General features: G+C 38.5%; 1 protein-coding gene across 1 annotated transcript; it reads right to left on the bottom strand.

Annotated features, from left to right (window-relative positions):
* Positions 1-4,899: 4,899 nt before the first annotated feature.
* Positions 4,900-20,450, bottom strand: LOC141292790 (apoptosis-inducing factor 3-like). Its single transcript, XM_073824847.1, has 17 exons — positions 20,341-20,450; positions 20,077-20,186; positions 18,642-18,686; positions 18,454-18,535; positions 18,268-18,380; positions 16,069-16,155; positions 13,286-13,377; positions 13,016-13,146; positions 12,687-12,802; positions 12,528-12,599; positions 11,272-11,335; positions 11,096-11,172; positions 10,896-11,013; positions 10,089-10,187; positions 9,897-9,972; positions 9,706-9,810; positions 4,900-4,939 (listed from the first exon to the last, which is right to left on the bottom strand). The coding sequence occupies exons 1-17, from the start codon at positions 20,447-20,449 to the stop codon at positions 4,900-4,902; spliced, it is 1,536 nt and encodes a 511-aa protein (XP_073680948.1). The 5' UTR covers position 20,450.
* Between the last annotated feature and the right edge of the window lie 390 nt (positions 20,451-20,840).

Here is a 20,840-nt window from a genome sequence, read left to right as displayed (position 1 = left end):
TTGAACAGGACAGCTTGAGGTGGGAAGGAGCTCTGGAAGACCCCACTGCAGAGGCCCAGCGGTTGGAGGTCTACAGAGCCAACCGGCGTAAACGTTACATGGCATCAAGACAGGCTTTTCTACAAAATATTCAGAACGGTTTAAGTATAGACTCAAACTCAAAACTAAATACACGAAACAAGCCTGGAATTTTAGCATGAAGAACTTAAAAGTCTTATAATCAGTCATCAGTCTTATATCATGTTTAGAGTCTATAAGATATGATCAGGATGTGTTCAAGAGTGTTTCTGGTGCTATTAACATAATTGTAGTGAGAAAGTTCTTTAGACCTGAATGTAAAATACAATTTCTCTTATATGTGGATACTCTAACATGGAGGCCTACAGTTATATAATGAATCTTTTTTTTTTTTTTTGCCTATACATTGATGCCTGATTTTGTTACCATTTTAATGCATTCAGCTGTTCAATTGAGTTCATTGAGGACATCATTTAGTAAAATAATAATATTTGATATTTTATCAGGGACTTCAGGAAGTACCTCTTTAGCACTAAATCAGCATATTAGAATGGTTTCTGAAGGACCTGTGAGGCATAAATTCTATTTTAAAATAAATGAAAACAGAAAAGTTACAAAATGTTACTGCTTAAAAGAATAGTTCACCAAAAAATTAAAATTCTGTCATTGACATACAAACCCTCATGTCGTTCCAAACCCGTAAAACCTTAGTTTATCTTCAGAACACAAATTAAGATATTACAGATTAAGATAACAGCAATGAGATTACAAGATTAAAGTCGTAATATTTCGAGAATAAAGATGGAATTGTGAGAATAAAGTCTAAATATTTTGAGAATAAAGTCTGAATTATGAGAATAAAGTCAAAATATTTTGAGAATAAAGTCAAAATATTTTGAGAATGAAGTCAAAATATTACGAGAATAAAGTCCAAATATTTTGAGAATAAAGTCGGAATTACGAGAATAAAGTCAAAATATTTTGAGAATAAAGTCAAAACATTTTGAGAATAAAGTCGGAATTACGAGAATAAAGTTAAAATATTTAAAAAAAATAAAGTCAAAATATTTTGAGAATAAAGTCATAATTACGAGAATAAAGTCCAAATATTTTGAGAATAAAGTCCAAATATTTTGTGAAAAAATTGTCAAAATATTTTGAGAATAAAGTCGGAATTATGAGAATAAAGACAAAATATTTTGAAAATAAAGTCGGAATCACGAGAATAAAGTCAAAATATTTTGAGAATAAAGTCAAAATATTTTGAAAATAAAGTCGGAATTACGAGAATAAAGTCCAAATACTTTGAGAAGATATTCTCAAAATATTTTGACTTTATTCTCGTAAATAAATATTTTGAGAATAAAGTCGAAATTACAAGAATAAAGTTGAAATGTTTTAAGAAAAAAGTCAAAATATTTAGAGAAAAAAGTAGAAATTATGAGAATAAAGTTTAAATCTTTCAAGAATAAATTCAAAATAACTATGAGAATTCATTCGTAGTAATTACGAGATTAAAGTTATAATATTTTGAGAGTATATTCTATCCTAATGCACATGCAAATGACCCAGATTGGGAGCCCCAGGAGATATCCCAAAATCTCCATTGTATAGCGAAATACAAACAATACGTCTATTACAACAATGTGTTTTTCATGCTCTTTAATGTGGCGTGACAGATCGCTGTATTCACCTCATTTTAAGCGGCATGTGAATCAGTCATCTTTCCAATTACAATGAAACATTTATTTCATTAAATTAGGCTAGACTGTATTTTAATTCCTTCTGATGTTCCTTCATGTTTATATCATGCTATAAACTTTAAATAAAGAGAAAAAAACACATCATTTGTATTTCATGATAAAACTGACAGAATTTGAAAGCTGAGCTGTTATATTAAAAGCAACAAAGCACAAAATTATTGCGATTACTGGGTGGCTGGTGCGCTACAAATAATGAATAATTATTTCCAAGCATACTGCGAGTATGACACATGGTATAATTTCTGCTAATAATCCCACATATATTCAAATAAATTCCGGTGGCCTGACAACTTCTCCAGGTGCTCCCAATCCGGGCCATTTGCATGCTCAGGCTACACTCTCAAAATTTTATTTTATTTTATTTTTAATTGCTACAATTAAATTCTAATAATTTTGACGTTATTCTCAAAATCTGGTAATTTCAATTTTATTCTCAAAACATTTCGACCTAATTCTCGAAACATTTTGACTTTGTTCTCAAAACATTTCAAATTTATTCTTAAAACATTTCGACTCTATTCTCATAATTTAGATTTTATTCTCGAAATTTTTTACTTTTTTTCTTTAAATATTTCGACTTAATTCTCGAAAAATTTCCGACTTAATTCTCGAAACATTTCGACTTAATTCTCAAAACATTTCGCCTTAATTCTCGAAACATTTCGCCTTAATTCTCGAAACATTTCGACTTAATTCTCGAAACATTTCGACTTAATTCTCGAAACATTTCGACTTAATTCTCGAAACATTTCGACTTTATTCTCGAAACATTTCGACTTTATTCTCGAAACATTTCGACTTTATTCTCGAAACATTTCGACTTAATTCTCGAAACATTTCGACATAATTCTCGAAACATTTCGACTTAATTCTCGAAACATTTCGACTTAATTCTCGAAGCATTTCGACTTTATTCTCGAAACATTTCGACATAATTCTCGAAACATTTCGACTTAATTCTCGAAACATTTCGACTTAATTCTCGAAACATTTCGACTTAATTCTCGAAACATTTCGACTTAATTCTCGAAACATTTCGACTTAATTCTCGAAACATTTCGACTTTATTCTCGAAACATTTAGACTTAATTCTCGAAACATTTCGACTTTATTCTCGAAACATTTCGACTTTATTCTCGAAACATTTCGACTTTATTCTCGAAACATTTCGACTTTATTCTCGAAACATTTCGACTTTATTCTCGAAACATTTCGACTTTATTCTCTAAACATTTCTACTTAATTCTCGAAACATTTCGACTTAATTCTCGAAACATTTCGACTTAATTCTCGAAACATTTCGACATAATTCTCGAAACATTTCGACTTTATTCTCGAAACATTTCGACTTTATTCTCGAAACATTTCGACTTTATTCTCGAAACATTTCGACTTTATTCTCGAAACATTTCGACTTTATTCTCGAAACATTTCGACTTTATTCTCGAAACATTTCGACTTTATTCTCGAAACATTTCGACTTTATTCTCGAAACATTTCGACTTAATTCTCAAAACATTTCGACTTTATTCTCGTAATTTCAACTTCATTATCAAAATATATCGACTTTATTCTCAGAATATTACAACTTAATATTCATGCTGATCATGAAAGTAAAGAAGTCCAAACCAGTAAAACATAATTTATTGCTCTTTAAAGGTTACAGATGAGTATGACAAATGTGCTATATTTTTAAACTGTGTAAAAAAACAAGACAATGAACCATGAATGAGTAACAGTGACTAAAACTGCCCAACCAGTGCAAATGATACACTTGCTTTGCAGCACATTGTATATTCTGATAAAAAACAGCCTTGTGTGTGACTGTCTTTGCCGGTTAAAATGGTTCTATATCTAAAACTGCGACCTATAACATTATAAACTGAAACTGTAAGGTTGCCAACCTGATTTAACTTTTTGTAGCAGATAAGTAAACTGGACCTATTTCATTTGCATGTCATTAATAATGCAATAGTACTGCAACATGCTTCCTGTTAGAAAAACTGGACCAACATGGAAGTCATCACATTAAAAGTGATATTGTGCTTGTTATCAATATCACAGAATGTCAAAATGTCAAGTATACAGCGAGACTTTTTCTACTTTCTAAATAGCATGAACTTTGTGGATCATCTTAATAATAGCAATAAAATGTGTTGTTTTTCTTTTAAAAATAAAAACAGGCAGTCTACCTAACTAAGTGATTGTGGAAAATGTTAGATAATGTTACTTTTATAAAGAGCTCTTTTCAGTTCTCAGTTTTCAGGCCTAAGCTCTATTTTATGGCCCACATATCACCTCCAGATTTGGACTATATGACCCATATATCTCTGCACAAATTCTTGCTGATATGAACAGAAGAGAGTTATGAGGATTTGGGATGGAAAACTGGGTTGCGTTGTAGAAGAGAGAGAATAAGAGGCGATATAAGAGAGCAGCTCAGCATTTCTTTTGTAACATGCCCTTTTGTAACATGTTTGTCCAGCTCTATTATATATGCTCCCCCTTTTGTGACCACCGTCACATTCAGCATCCTTTGTTTAGTGTTCATCTAATCCTCCTAAGCGCTATGATTGGATGTACGCTCAGTGATTGTCTATTTTTCCACTACCCATGCTCCATTTCACAGCTTGATGACCAACTACGCCACCTAGATCCATCAAGCACATGGTATTCCAGAGTGACTGTATGTAATAATCTACTTTTCCTTCTAAACATTGAGTAAATGATATACAAACTAGATGATATTTACGAAAAATAATCTTTCTTAAACTCATTCCTAAATATGTTATCTTAAAATATAGAACTGTGTTCATAATCAGAAAACTGGATCTCAACCTGAGCTAACCAGCAAAATCGTCTTTTTTCTTTGGAAGCTTCTCATTTTTTCATAGTCGTATGTGGGTAGTGGTTTTCCTCTCTAAATATATCAGTGTTAAAATGGCAAACTCCTTGTGAACTGTGTACAAAGCTGTTGCTGAAGAGACAGACTGTAAGGCACTGGCCTTTATAAATGTTACAAAAAAACGTCTTCTGAGTAAATGCATGATTGGATGGGATGGACTGTGGACAGAATGGCTGAATTCTGATTATTTGGAGTTCAAACTGCTGTCAGTTGTCACATGGGCTGCAGTTTCAGCCAGCTAAGGTCATCTGACCTATAAAAGAAAGAAAACCTCAGTAAAAAACATTAACAATACAACAGAGCTCTGACCGTGGTTGCTTTTAACCTCTTTCAAAGTGGCACCTAGTATTTTTCTACATAAAAAAAATGTATATCTTAAGAAATAAATTGTGCATTTGAACAGTATCTCAACAAATGTTTAAAATGATGTAAACTCATATCAGAAGATGAATCCACATCAGTTTCATAGAAAAATGTTTAATCTCCATTCCATTTGGAGATCAAATGACCAGCTTTTTCCTTCTCACTGGCTGCATCTAAAAATCACATACTCTCTGAGTAGGTACTTATTTTGAATAAGTAATCACTCTGTGAGCATGATATAGTATGACTGTGTGTAGTATATATGAAATCTGGATATTCTACATTCGTCATGTTGTCACTGTCACGTGACCTAGCAGTGTCAGTTGAGTCACTTCACTGCTATTCACAATTTTTTTCCCATGGCTTCATGGAATAGTGAAGTGTTCATTAAATGTGGAAGTAGTAAGTCATTTAGTTACTTCCACACAGCCTATTTTTTAAGAATACTGTGAATTTGGACATTTTTACATACTGTTTTTTATATAGTATGGAAGTATGTGATTTATGCAGCCATTGTTTGGAATAGCATACTAGACTCTCAGTTAAAAAAGGTACATAAGCTCTCAATAAAGTGCAACCCTTTCAACAGGTACTAATATGTACCATTTTAGGTACTAATATGTAGGGATGCACTAAAATGAAAATTCTTGGCTGAAGCACTGGGCCGAAGGCTAAAGCCTGATTACCGAACATGTTTTTTTTTTGTGTGTGATTTTTCCCCCATGTATTTTGCCAATTTTTTTCACCATTGCATAAATTAAATAGCCAAAATGTGCTTTTTACAGTTTTGTCTTGCTTTAAAAAAAAAACCATGACGTTCTGTAGTTTATTTACTAATGGTTTAAAGGGATAGTTCACCCAAAAATGAAAATTTGATGTTTATCTGCTTACCCCCAATGCATCCAAGATGTAGGTTACTTTGTTTCCTCAGAAAAACACAAACGAAGATTTTTAACGAAAACCGGTGCAGTCTGCCAGCCTTATCATGGACGTGGATGGGCACCAAACCTTTAAAAGTAAACAAAAACATGCACAGACAAATCCAAATTACACCCTGCGGCTCGTGATGATACACTGATGTCCTAAGACACGAAACGATCGGTTTTTGTGAGAAACTGAACAGTATTTATATCATTTTTTACCTTTGATACACAGCCACGTCCATCTGTAATGTGCACGAGTTTGGCATCAGTCACGACACATGTGCACGCGCTCTGGCGTAGAATACGCAAACGCCGGAAGCGATCTGTCACATGTATACGACACTCATTGTTTACACAGAGCACAGAGATTGTGGGTATAGCGGCTATTCAAAATGGTAATTACTTGCGCGTATCCTGATTGTTTAAACCGATTTAAAGCTAAAAGATTACGTTAGTTTGCGCAAACTCATCCGGGACTTTTCACTGATTTCCCCTTACGGCTTCTGCGTATTCTACGCCAGAACGCGTGCTCATGTGACGTGACTGATACCAAACTCGTGCACATGACAGATGGACGTGGCTGTGTATCAAAGGTAAAAAATGATATAAATACTGTTCAGTTTCTCACAAAAATCGATCGTTTCGTGTCTTAAGACATCAATGTATCATCACGAGCCACAGGGTGTGATTTGGATTTGTCTGTGCATGTTTTTGTTTACTTTTAAAGGTTTGGTGCCCATCCACGTCTATGATAAGGCTGGCAGACTGCACCGGTTTTCGTTAAAAATCTTCGTTTTTGTTTTTCTGAGGAAACAAAGTAACCTACATCTTGGATGCATTGGGGGTAAGCAGATAAACATCAAATTTTCATTTTTGGGTGAACTATCCCTTTAAGGCTATTTTGCAATTTCAGTCATCATACGGTAACCAGCAACAACCACCCCTTTCTCTTCTCATGGAAGACATGCAATGCAGTTCTAAACATCTCATGCTGTCGGTGCTTGTAATGATTTTTGCATCTTTCTCTGACAGTTTTAAATGCTTCCACACTGCCAAAATGTTTGCTGCATTAATGCGCGCCTCTATTTGATCGCATCACAACATTGTTCGGTATAATTTCGGTGCATACCTACTAATATGTAGACTTTAGGTACTAATATATACCTTCAAGCTTCCAATGTGCTCCTTCTAGGGTAAAAATAAACAAAGATGTAGATTTTGAAAGGGTACCATCCCAGTGACAGCTTTTGTACCCTTTTATTTCTGAGAGTGTACCATACTACTGTACTATACTATTTATGCAATATGTCGTATACAGTGCCTTGCGAAAGTATTCATACTCCTTAATTTTTTTTTTCACGTTTTTATGTTAAACTGTTATGTTACGTGGCTTTATGTTAAACTGCTTTAAATGACTTTTTCCCAACATCAATCTACACTCTTTACACCATAATGACAAAGAACAAAACAGATTTGTGAAAACTTTGCAAATGTATTAAAAATAAAACACTAAGTGTACATTTCATAAGTATTCATACCCTTAACTCAGTACTTAGTTGAAGCACATTTACAGCCTCAAGTCTCTTCGGCTATGATGCGGCAAGCTTTGCACATCTGCATTTGCCAATTATCTGCCATTCTTCTTCTTACCTCTTCACCTCTCAAGCTCTGTCGGCTTGGATGAAGTCTAGAATTGCGTTCAAGCCCAGGCTCTGTGGGTCACTCAAGGACATTCACAGAGTTGTCTACAAGCCACTCTTACTGTGTGCTTTGGGTCATTGTCCTGTTAGAAGGTGAACCTCCTGCCCAGTCTGAGGTTCTGAATGCTCTGAACTGGGTTTTCATTAAGGCTATCTCAATATTTTGGTGCACTGAGCTTTTCTTCTACTCTGACTGAAAAACAGCCCCACAGCATGAGGCTGCTACCAGCACACTTTACTTTTGGGATGGTACTCTGCAGGTAATGTGCAGTGCCTGGTTTCCTTCAAACATAATGCTTGGAATTGAGGTTCATCAGACCACAGAATCTTGTTTCTCACAGTCTGAGGGTCCTTTATGTGCTTTTTTTGCAAACTCCAAATGGGTTTTCATGTGTCTTCATTGAGGAGAGGATTGAGCCTTGCCACACCACCATAAAGCCCAGATTGGTGAGGTGTTGCAGTGATGTTTGTCCTTCTGCAAGTTTCTTCTATCTGCATATGATCATGGAGTTTAACTAGATAGACCATCAGCTTCTTGGTCACCAATTTACCAAGCCCATTCTCCATCATTTGCTCTGTTTGGCCAGGAGGCCAGCTCCAGGAAGAGTCCTAGTTGTTCCAAGCTTCTTCCATTAAGGATAATGGAGGCCACATGCTTCTGTGAACCTTCAATGGAGCAGAATTTTTTTCTGAACTCTTTCACATCTGTGCCTTGGTGCAGGCCTGTTTCTGAGCTCTACAGGCAGTTATTTTGACCTCAATGCTTGGTTTTTGCTTTGAAATGCATTTGCAGCTGTTAGACCTTTTCTGAAAAGTGTGTGCCTTTCAAAATCATACCCATTCAATTGAATTTGCCACAGTTTAACTTCACTCAAGTGTAGTAACATCTACAAGCAAAATGAATGCTCCAGAGCTAAATTTCATCTGCCCCATTTAAGGGTATGAATACGTATGCAATGGAATCATTTCAGTTTTTTATTTCTAATAAATTTGCAAAGTTGTAACAAACCTGTTTTGTGCTTTGCCATTTTAGTATATGGAGTGCAGATTGCTGTAGAAAAAAAGCAATTTAAAGCAGTTTAATATAAGGCTGCAACATGACAAAACGTGAAAAAAAATGAAGGGGGTATGAATACTTTCGCAAAGCACTGTATACACTGAGCAAAGTATGCACATTTTAGGATAAACTTATGCCATGTGACTAATCACTTTGGAACCACAGGAAAATAACGTCTTCATTAGTTGTTTAAAAACTTTACTACTAAACTTCAATTAAACATCAACAAAATGTGCGACAATATTTGATTTATAAAAAGCTATTAGAATGCTTGTTTAAGGGGTAAGTGTGGGATAACTAGGCTAAAGTTTACCAGCCAAACCTTGATTCCTTGGTTGTATTGGTTGTTTAAAAGGAAAATTCAATCATTGATAAATAAATGATTCAGTGAACCTTGAAAAGGATAGTTCACCCAAAAATGAAAATTCTGTTAGTAATTACTCAGCCTCATGTCGTTTCAAACGTGTAAGACCTTTGTTGATCTTCAGAAAACAAATTAAGATATTTTTGATGAAATCCTAGAGCTTTCCGACCCTGCATAGACAGCAACGCAACTGAAACATTTTATTGCCCAGAAAGGTAGTAAGGACATTGTTAAAATACTCCATGTAACATCAGTGGTTCAACTGTAATGTTATGAAGCTACGAGAATAATTTTTGTGCACAAAGAAAACAAAAATAAAGACAGTTTCTTCTCCTCCGAGTCAGTTTTCGATGCACACTCAGGAGAGTACCACTGTGGAGGTCGGCATTCTGACGTAGAACCCGGATGTATTGCGACTTGTTTACAAGCAGAGGATTTACTAATTTCACTAGCTTAACTTGTGTTTCGAAGATGAACGAAGGTCTTACGGATTTGGAATGACATAAGGGTGAGCAATTATTGACAGAATCTTCATTTTTGGGTGCACTATCCCTTTAACTTCACAGATAGTGTTTTCATATACACATTAAGTGAATTTGAGTTCTCACTCACTCTGCTTCTGCCTTTGTAATCACTCTTCCTTCCGCCAACCTTTCTGCCACCACAGAGACAGCCGGTTCAACATTCAATCCTGCTGCAGCCACCACCACATCATCCCTGCAATTAAAAGTACATAGCCAACATTTCAAGATTTAAAGAGAAAACTGGTATAAAGTGGATGCCACGAACCTACAGCTTCTTACTTGAGGTAAAGTGCCAAAAACTTCACATTCTCAAATTTCCCTTTCAGCACCATCTTAGTGTATCCCTCCCCATACCCTGTGAATAGTGAAGGACAAAGACATAATTACGATTACAATTACAATTACACATACAAATTCCTGTATTTTACAATTGTTAAAGCATGTACGAGTTTGTAAGTTAAAAGGCAGCACCAGCATATCGAATAGTTCTCCCCAGCAGGACGGTCCAATAGAATGGCACTGTGTTTAGCTCCACTTCCCTGCGCAACATGCTTAAGGCTGCAATCCTTCCTAATAAGGCAAATGTTATAATGATATCAAAGAAATCTGAGCACTACAGTGGTACAATTATGTTCATTTTTGTACTTAAAAACAAGTGATGCACCAATTTATTTTTATTTTTTCACCAAAACCAAAAAAATTAAGTTTTAATTTTACCCAAAAATTGAAACAGACAAAAAATTTTTGGTAGTTAAAGGGATACATCATCTATTGAAACGCCACTCGCACATCAAACAGTTAGTGGAAGCTAGAGATTAAAGTTTATAAAGTTTTAAATTTTGATATTTTTCTTACAAAAGCATCCAATCACTTCAGAAGGCCTTTATTAACCTCCTGGAGCCATGTGGAGCACTTTTAATGATGGATGGATGCACTTTTTTTGGACTTCCAAATCTTAAACCCCATTCACTGCTTTTTATAAAGCTTGGAGGAACTAGGAAATTTTTTCTTTTCATAAGTCATATACAACTAGGATGGCCTAATGGTAAGTAAAGGGTAATTTTCATTTTTGGGTGAACTATCCCTTTAAATTTTGGTAATTGAAGTATGCTTTTCAGAGTTTTATGTTCATAAGTGATAAACCAGTAAAAGTCTCTTAATACTTAAGTCATGCTCATTTTACAAATTGCTACTCAAAATATACAGCTTTAAGGTGTCTATATGTCAATATACTTCTAAAAGTTGGAAAAATTAGCAAATATACGCATTTTTGATTACCGTGTGCCTGTGCTACCTGCCAGTGGCCGATGCTGACATACTGGCCTTTTGCCATTTTGAGAGGAAAGGAGGTCAGATCTCCTGCACAGTAGATGTCTGTTATGTTGGTCCTCATGTACTAGACAGACAGGGACACGATTTAAGTTTCTGGAAGTGTAAGATGATTGATTGAGCTCAAAGAAATTGGTTGAAACACTTACCTCATCCACAATTACAAAGTTCTTGGAGTCCATTCTTATTGGACTCCCTTTCAAAAACTCTGAATTGGGATTGACACCTTATATGTGGAGATAATTGGAGAGATGAGAGCACAAAACTTGTTCAGGTTATTCAAAGTGAAGAGGTACTTTGTTCTCAGTTTGATGACTGTACATACCAATTCCAACAATTAACAAATCGGCTTCAATTATGATACCGCTCTTCAATTTCACAGCCTTAACCTGTGAAAAAACAGGTAATTCTGTTAATAATTCTGGATAAAGCGAAACCATCATTCAGGTAAGTTTTATTAATAATGTACAGTTGAGGTCAAAAGTTTACATACACCTTACAGATTCTGCAAAATGTTAATTATTTTACCAAAATTAGAGGGAGCATACAAAATGCATATTATTTTTTATTTAGTGCTGACCTGAATTAGATATACTTTACATAAAAGACATTTACATATAGTCCACAAGAGAAAATCAAAGTTGATTTTATAAAAAAGACTCTGTTCAAAAGTTTACATACACTTGATTCTTAATACTGTGTTGTTACCTGAATAATCCACAGCTGTGTTTTTTTTTTTTTTTTTTTTTTTGTTTGTTTGTTTGTTTGTTTGTTTAGTGATAGTTGTTCATGAGTCCCTTGTGACTCATATGTAACTATTACAGAAGGTTCAAATGCTCAGTGATGCTCCTGAAGGAAACACAATGCATTACACATTTTTTTGAATTTAAAGTTCAGGGTAAATGTAACTTATTTTGTCTTCTGGGAAACATGTATCTTCTGCAGCTTCTGAAAGATAGTACGAAATGAGAAAAAAATATGATATTTAGGCAAAATAAGAAAAATGTAAACATCTTCATTCTGTTCAAAAGTTTTCACCCCCTGGCTCTTAATGCATGATTTTTCCTTCTGAAGCATCAGTGAGTGTTTGAACCTTCTGAAATAGTTGCATATGAGTCTCTCAGCTGTCCTCGGTGTGAAAAGATAGATCTCAAAATCATACAGTCATTGTTGGAAAGAGTTTAAGTGCACAAAAATGCTAAAAAAAAAAAAAAAACACAGAATTTGTGGGACCTGAAGGATTTTTCTGAAGAACAGTGGGCAGTTTAACTGTTCAGGACAACTAGGGACTCATGAACAACTATCACAAAAAACATACAGCTGTGGATCATTCAGGTAACAACACAATATTAAGAATCAAGTGTATGTAAACTTTTGAACAGGGTCATTTTTATACAATAAATTCAACCATTATTTTTTCTAATAATATTACAACAAAAAAATATATTTTATGATCCCGCTTATTTTGGTAAAATAATTAACATTTTGCAGATTATGCAAGGTGTATGTAAACTTTTGACTGATGTATTGTTTTTGCAGAAAAAAATACTATATTTTTAGAGCAAATGAACTTGACTTTACCCTCCTATTTTCGCCTTGAACCTCAGCGACAGCATCATTCATGTAGAACGTCGCCCCTCTCTCTTCCAGCATCTTAAAGAACAAACAAACCAAAGTAAGAAGATAATCATTAAGCACATATTTGATATTGTTATGGCTGTATTGGGCCTTATAACATACCATCATGGTGACCTTTCCTATCTCTGGGCCTAGAGTCTTCTGATAGGGGAGTTCACTGCTTCCAATGATTGTGATACTACTGGCCATGTCTATCATATAGGCGGCCACTTCCATGCCTTCAATGGCAAATACAATAGACTAGTTATTTTGTTCATGCACTATATTTCAAGTTTTCTAAAGTCATTGCTTTGCATAAGGAGTATCTATCTTAAGAAATATCTATCTTGAATGACGTATCTTCTTTGGAAAGAATGAACTGATAACATTAGCTTTGCATATGCAAAAACAGTGGCAAAGAAACAGAGGGTGGCGAATGTTTGTGTGTGTACCAACGAAGGAAGTGCCCACAACGACTGTCCTGCAGCCCATGCAGGCATAGTGAATGCACCGGGCATCCTCTGGCGTTTCCAACATTAGCACGTTTTCCAGGTCCACACCAGGGCAGTCTAGATTTTTTGCTCTGTAGAGCAAAAATCAAGTAGTTTAAGTACTGCATGGACCAAGTAAAATATAAAAAAAATAATACTGTATCTAGACATATACCATAAAAAGTGCAGTTAAATAATAGTTAATATCAGTAATTATCATCAGACACTTACCTGCATCCTGTTGCAATAAGGATTTGGTCATAGCCCTGGGTTAAGCCATCATCAAATGTCACTGTTTTCTTGTTTGTATCTATTGATAAAGCCTGTACAAAGAACAATTCTAAGATTGTCAAATGATTCTTGGTATAAACACAGTATAAACACAGTCAAACCAAACATTATACAGACACAGACAGATATAAGTTTTTAGATTTTTTACTAGTGAGTGCGTGTCATGATCGGGGCTGTGGGTTTTCCCTCAGCCACCTGAGGTCGCTGTTTGCACTCACTCCTCTGATTCTTCACGTCTGTTTTGTCATTAGCACTGATCACCCACACCTGTTCACAATTACTATCAGGACTATAAGTATCATCTCCACTCACTCTGCATTCATGTCTGCATTGTCTCGTGTTTGGTATGTTCTGTGTTCTCTGGATCTTTGACCGAGTTTTCAGTTTTGTTTATTTTGTATTGTTTTATGTTTCAAGTTATTGCTGTGCCGTGTTGGCCTTTTGCTTTGTTTGTTTATTTTGTTAATTAAACTTCCATCTTACCTCACCTGCATTTGGACCCAGACCTCCTTGTATTTGAACCGTGACAGAATGCAGACATCCACAGTGGGTCCAGCGGGTGAGAGGTCTTTCGAGGCGGCGTCAGCCGCTCGCTTCGAGACCATCTACGCCTGTTTGGCGGCGATGGATGCCCTTAATGCTGAGGCGGCGCGGACACGCCCCTACTTTATGGCGAGGGCAGAAGCGTTTTTTCGAGGGAGGGCATCCGCTCTCTCTGTTCCGGATGCGGCGGTGACCGCGCTCTCTGTTCCGGACGCGGCGGTGACCGCTCTCTCTGCTCCTGACGCGGCGGTGACCGCTCTCTCTGCTCCTGACGCGGCGGTGACCGCTCTCTCTGCTCCTGACGCGGCGGTGACCGCTCTCTCTGCTCCGGACGCGGCGGTGACCGCTCTCTCTGTTCCGGACGCGGCGGTGACCGCTCTCTCTGTTCCGGACGCGGCGGTGACCGCTCTCTCTGTTCCGGACGCGGCGGTGACCGCTCTCTCTGTTCCGGACGCGGCGGTGACCGCTCTCTCTGTTCCGGACGCGGCGGTGACCGCGCTCTCTGCTCCGGACGCGGCCGTGACCGCTCTCTCTGCTCCTGACGCGGCCGTGACCGCTCTCTCTGATCCGGACGCGGCGGTGACCGCTCTCTCTGTTCCGGACGCGGCGGTGACCGCTCTCTCTGCTCCTGACGCGGCGTTGACCGCTCTCTCTGTTCCGGCCGCGGCGGTGACCGCTGACGTTCCTCTGGCGGCGGCGTCAGCTCACGTTCCTCTGGCGGCGGCGTCAGCTCACGTTCCTCTGGCGGCGGCGTCAGCTCACGTTCCTCTGGCGGCGAGGCCAGCTCACGTTCCTCAGGCGGCGAGGCCAGCACACGTTCCTCAGGCGGCGGGGCCAGCTCACGTTCCTCAGGCGGCGGGGCCAGCTCACGTTCCTCAGGCGGCGAGGCCAGCACACGTTCCTCAGGCGGCGGGGCCAGCTCACGTTCCTCAGGCGGCGAGGCCAGCACACGTTCCTCAGGCGGCGGGGCCAGCTCACGTTCCTCAGGCGGCGGGGCCAGCTCACGTTCCTCAGGCGGCGGGGCCAGCTCACGTTCCTCAGGCGGCGGGGCCAGCTCACGTTCCTCAGGCGGCGAGGCCAGCACACGTTCCTCAGGCGGCGAGGCCAGCACACGTTCCTCAGGCGGCGAGGCCAGCACACGTTCCTCAGGCGGCGAGGCCAGCACACGTTCCTCAGGCGGCGAGGCCAGCACACGTTCCTCAGGCGGCGAGGCCAGCACACGTTCCTCAGGCGGCGAGGCCAGCTCACGTTCCTCAGGCGGCGAGGCCAGCTCACGTTCCTCTGGCGGCGTCCACTGACGTCCCTCTGGCAGCGAGGCCAGCTCACGTTCCTCAGGCGGCAGCGTCCGCTGATGTTCTGCTGGCGGCGAGGCCAGCTCGCGTTCCTCTGGCGGTGAAGTCCGCTCACGTGACTCCGCTGCATGGGCCTGGCCCGCCATCCCTCCCCCTGATGCACCTTCCACCGTTCCTCCTCCCTCCAGAATTTTGGTTTTGGGAACGTCTGGAAGCCGTTCCCTAGAGAGGGGGTACTGTCATGATCGGGGCTGTGGGTTTTCCCTCAGCCACCTGAGGTCGCTGTTTGCACTCACTCCTCTGATTCTTCACGTCTGTTTTGTCATTAGCACTGATCACCCACACCTGTTCACAATTACTATCAGGACTATAAGTATCATCTCCACTCACTCTGCATTCATGTCTGCATTGTCTCGTGTTTGGTATGTTCTGTGTTCTCTGGATCTTTGACCGAGTTTTCAGTTTTGTTTATTTTGTATTGTTTTATGTTTCAAGTTATTGCTGTGCCGTGTTGGCCTTTTGCTTTGTTTGTTTATTTTGTTAATTAAACTTCCATCTTACCTCACCTGCATTTGGACCCAGACCTCCTTGTATTTGAACCGTGACAGTGCGGGACACTATAGTTCATTTATGTAAGTGAGGATAGCAAACTAAAGTAAACTATGTCGTATTATACCCAAAACATTTTCATACTGTGGACTACCAGTAAAACTGATCAAAATTTGGGACCAATAATTTGATTTGACACTTGGCCTGACTATGTTTTGTTATATACCTGTCTAACTATAGCGAATAAACGGATAATGTGAGAAATGTTGAAGGTGTCTGAATACATTTTGGTTTGACTGTATTGGTATAAATGAGAGAGAACACAAGATTATCTCTCACCTCTTTTTTCAACCAGACCTCAATATCATACTTGTGGAAAAATTCCATTCTTCTCATTAGCAGACTGTCACTCTCAGCATTCATTATCTAAAACAAGATTGGGTTAAATGTTAATAATAACAAAAGTGCTGCCCTTATGCACAGAAGTTCCTGCGTTTGAGCCTCAGTGGAACCAGTTGTGGCCTAATGGTTCAGTTCTCCCACAGGTTCAATTCTCAGCACTGGCAGGAAATGTAGGTGGGGGGAGTGAATGAACAGCACTTTCTTTCACCCTCATTACCCACAAATGAGGTGCCCCTGAGCAAGGCACCGAACCCCCAGTTGAAAATGTCTGCTGTGTGTTCACTATTCACGACACTAGGGGTCCCATGGGAAGATGCCAGCAACTCCTGGACTGTATCATGAGTGTATGGAAATGCACATATTTACAGGTTCACGTGTTAGATAAAGCATCTCACCTCTTCGTGATTTTGCAGTGTCCAAGAACTTCAGCCAGCCTTTCCTCACCATTCGGCTGGGAATCTTGAGACATTGGAACAGTATCTGTACCCCTGAGGGGGAAAGACACTACAGAGGTCACACCCCACCCAACGGGGAGGTAACGTGTGAACAACACTTAGGGACTCACTAAGAGAGTGCTACAGAGGGAAGGTGGGCTCCACATAAGGGGAGACTGCCAAACTCAAAATGTAGAGACAGAGCCTGTCTTAAGGGAAACACCGTATTACAGCGAATATAGGTGGGGATACACATGTGGGACCACATTAGGGGTCCTACACATGTGGCATTAATCCAGTACAAGAGTCAAGGGGCAACTTTTGTAAAGACACAAGGGGACAGGGACATCCCAAAGAGAAGGACCATGTACTGAAAAATCTGACCTTCGAAGGCAGTGCCCGATTCAAGACCCTCAAATCCAAGATTGGTCTGAGTCCGCCATCCTTCTTGGGTACAATGAAGTATGAGCTGTAAAACCCTTTACTCATTTCGGCTGAGGGGACTAGCTCTATCGCACATCGGCGTGGAGCAGGCAGGTGTTGCTGCTTCGGAGGGGCAGGGCTGGAACTTCATGGTCTTCGTCTGCTTCTTTACTGTGGAGAACTGCTGGGCAAATTCTTTCACAGTATCACCAAAGAGACCAACCTGGGAAATGGGGGCATCAAGAAAGCGGGCTTTCTCAGCATCCTGCATCTCGGCCAGGTTTAACCACAGGTGGCGCTCCTGGACCACCATACGCCCCCTCTCCAGAGCATGCGCCGTTACTTTCGTAGCTCGGAGAGCATAATCAGTCGCCAAACGCAGTTCCTGCACTAATTCTGGGTTGGGAGCACCCTTGTGCAGATTTTTCAACACCTTGGCCTGATATACCTGCAGGATGGCCATGGCGTCCAGGGCGGACGCAGCTTGTCCAGAAGCTGTGTAAAACTTCGCCACGAGAGTGGAGAGAACTTACAGGCTTTAGGCGGGAATCTTGGGCAGCTCGCCAGGTTGCGGCGTTTTGCGGGCAGAGATGCATCGCAATCGCTTTCTCCACCTGGGGAACCTCCGTATATGGTGAGGGAGGAGGTTGGTATATTGCATTCTGGCCAATAGAGGGGCCTTCCACGATTTCGTCAAGGGTAGAAACCGCAACCAGAAGGATGGAAAAGCATAATGAAACACACAATCCAACCGTGTCAGTACTTTTAGAGGAATTTTGCTCTTAGAGGTAAATCTTCTCTTGAGACCGTCGTCGGAGCACCTAGGGAGCTCTCACTGCAACTGGCTGAGTCTGAGAAAGGAGAGATCGCTTCCCGTGCCTTAGATCCAACCACGAAGAGGTGAGTGTTGCTACTTCTCACAGAGTTGTATTCGGCTCCAAAGAATAGAACGAATTAGCAGATCTCAAGCTGGCCTATTTATACCTGGATGTCCAGGGTGTGGCCAGCTATGCAAAATCTACACACCAAATTTCATTGGCCTTTTCTCAAGATTTCAGTGGTGTTTTGGCTCCCAAGAGCGACCCCTAGTGTCGTATTATTCGACACAATGTCGAACTAGAGGTCAACAGAGTAACCTACATTTTAGACATTAAGGTTCAAATGAAGCAAAATCAATCACTTATGTGAATGAATTATTCAATCTTTCAAACAGTAGTCTCAGTTGCAAGAGTTAGCAGATTTTAATGTCTTTTTTTCTGCAAGAAGATCTTGTGCTCACCTTGCTGAGTCTGGTTTTGTCGTATGGAAGGAGGTCGTCTCTAGATACCATAATAATCCTGCCACCATAGTTTTCTTGTCGTAGTGTCTCAGCACACATTAAAGAGGCTGCACCTGTGCTCGAAAATACACCAACATTAAAACATAACCCAGCAAATAAAGGGAATATCAGACATTCTTCTCTCACCTCCTCCTAGGAGCATGACAGTATGTGACACCGCTTGATCTCTGGCTCCCATCCATTTGATACGTTTAGGCTGACCCTGAATCTGTACAGAAAATATATATTTTTTTACTCTCAGAATTGTCCTGATTTTGATTTTGCTTTAATACATTTAGTATAGAAGATAAAATGTCCATATGAAGGCACTTTACCCTTTTCTTAACAGACACATAAACTTTGTTGTTTTCGACTTTCACCTGTCAAGAAAAATAACAGATTAAATCAGTTATATATGTTAGCATGCAGTCAAAAGTTTGAAATAATTCCAATATTTTTAATGTTTTTGATAGAAATCTCAAGGCTGTTTTTTTGGTCAAAAACACAGTAAAAAACAGTAATACTGTGAAATATTGAATTTAGAAAAACTGTCTGGCAAAGCTGAATTTTCAGCATCATTACTCCAGTCTTCAGTGTCAGATGATCTTCTGAAATCAATGCTGATGATTTGTTTGATCAGTTATTAACAATTATAATTGGGGCTTAATTATTAATTAGGGTTCTTAATAATATCAATGTTGCTTCATACTTTTAAATCATATTTTTTTAGATTATTTGATAAATAGAAAGTTTAAGAGCATTTATTTAAATAAAAATATTTTTTAATTATATGAATGTCTTTACTGTCAATTTTGATCAATTTAATGTGTCCGTGCTGAATAAAAGTATTTCTTTAATCTTAATTCCTCCAAATTATTGAATGGTAGTATTAAACAGCAAAACTGTTTTTTTAATATTGATAATAATATTTAAATGTTTTTGAGCATCAATTGAACATACTGTAATGACAGTATAGAGTAAAGTAATTGCTACTGAAAATTCAGCTTGGCATCACAGAAATAAATCACATTTTATATTCAAATAGAATACAGATCTTCTAAATTGTAATAATATATTACAGTATTACTGTTTTTACTGGTTTTTGATCAAATAAATGCTGCCTTGGTTATAACAAGAGACTTTTTTCAAAGACATCGTAATTATTCTAAAGTTTATGAAAACTATACCAAGCTAATTTTATGTATTTAATGTATAATAAATGATGCAATATTTATATATCTAATATTTATTTGATCTAAAATACAGCAAAAAATTACTATTTAAAATAACTGCTTTATATTTTAATATATTTTAAAATGTAATTTATTCCTGTGATCAAAGCTAAATGTTCAGCATCATTACTCCAGTCTTCAGTGTCATCAGTGATCCTTCAGAAATCATTCTGATATGCTGATTTGCAGTTTTTTTATCATTATTATTATCAATATTTTAAAAAATTGAGTACATTTAATACAAATTATAGAAATTAATACTTTTATTTAGAAGGATGCTTTAAATTGATCAAAAGTTATGATAAAGACATTTCTATTTCTATTTCAGATCAATGCTGCAGGCTTGGTGAGCAGAAGAGACTTATTTAAAAAAAACATAAAATATCTTACTGTCTAAAAACTTTTGACTGGTAGTGTATATAATATATCACACTTTATATAATATATTTAAAATATTATATTAAATATATATTTTAATGTACATTTTAATTCTTAAAAAGTCGTTATGTTAAGTAGTACAGAAATGTGTAATACATGCCTTGTGGCAGGGCAGACAGTCAATTCCAGGATACTCCTCCAAGTCACCGGTCTTCACATTGAAACAGGAACCATGCCAGGGACAGCGGACCCTGTGACCTGACAGCACCCCTGCAGATGAATTGCAATCACCTACTGTACAATTACAAGCTTACAAGACTTTTCTAATAATGCTTTACTTCTCCCATGTTACTTATTTATGAAGATGTAAGCCAGCGGCACCAAGCTCGGTTTATACTGATAAAACGAATTCGTAATGCACTACCTTTGCTGAGTGGAGCACCATAGTGTGTGCACTGGTTACTGATGGCACTGTACACCCCATCACAGCGTACCAGCAAAACATTGTGGTCACCAACCTCCACCTCCATCATACTAGATCACAAGAACAACACAAACTCAGACATCTTGGCTTTCCACAATGTGAGTATCCTTCAACAGCTTTATATATACAAAACAGCCAGCTGTTAACTACCTATTAACTATGATTTTTACTCCAATAAATACCTAATTTACTTTTACTTTTTATTCCTATCAATAGTTAGTAAGGTAGTTTTAGGTGTTGGGTAGTATTAAAGGAAATCAAAATATGTTCATGCAGATGAACACAGTAATATGTGTTTTATTAGGGTGACCATACATTGTCTTTTCTTATTTTTGGACTTAAAAAAAGTGTCCGGCCGAGATTCCTAAATCGCTTAAAATGTCCGGGATTCGGCTTTTGCTTTCTACAGTCGCCATTTATTGTATTAAAGCCTTGCGCTG

The sequence above is a fragment of the Garra rufa genome, chromosome 19, assembly GCF_049309525.1.
Source record: "Garra rufa chromosome 19, GarRuf1.0, whole genome shotgun sequence".
NCBI classification, from domain to species: domain Eukaryota; kingdom Metazoa; phylum Chordata; class Actinopteri; order Cypriniformes; family Cyprinidae; genus Garra; species Garra rufa.
The sequence above is the reverse complement of the archived record's forward strand: the minus strand, read 5'-3'. Positions and strand labels throughout refer to the sequence as shown.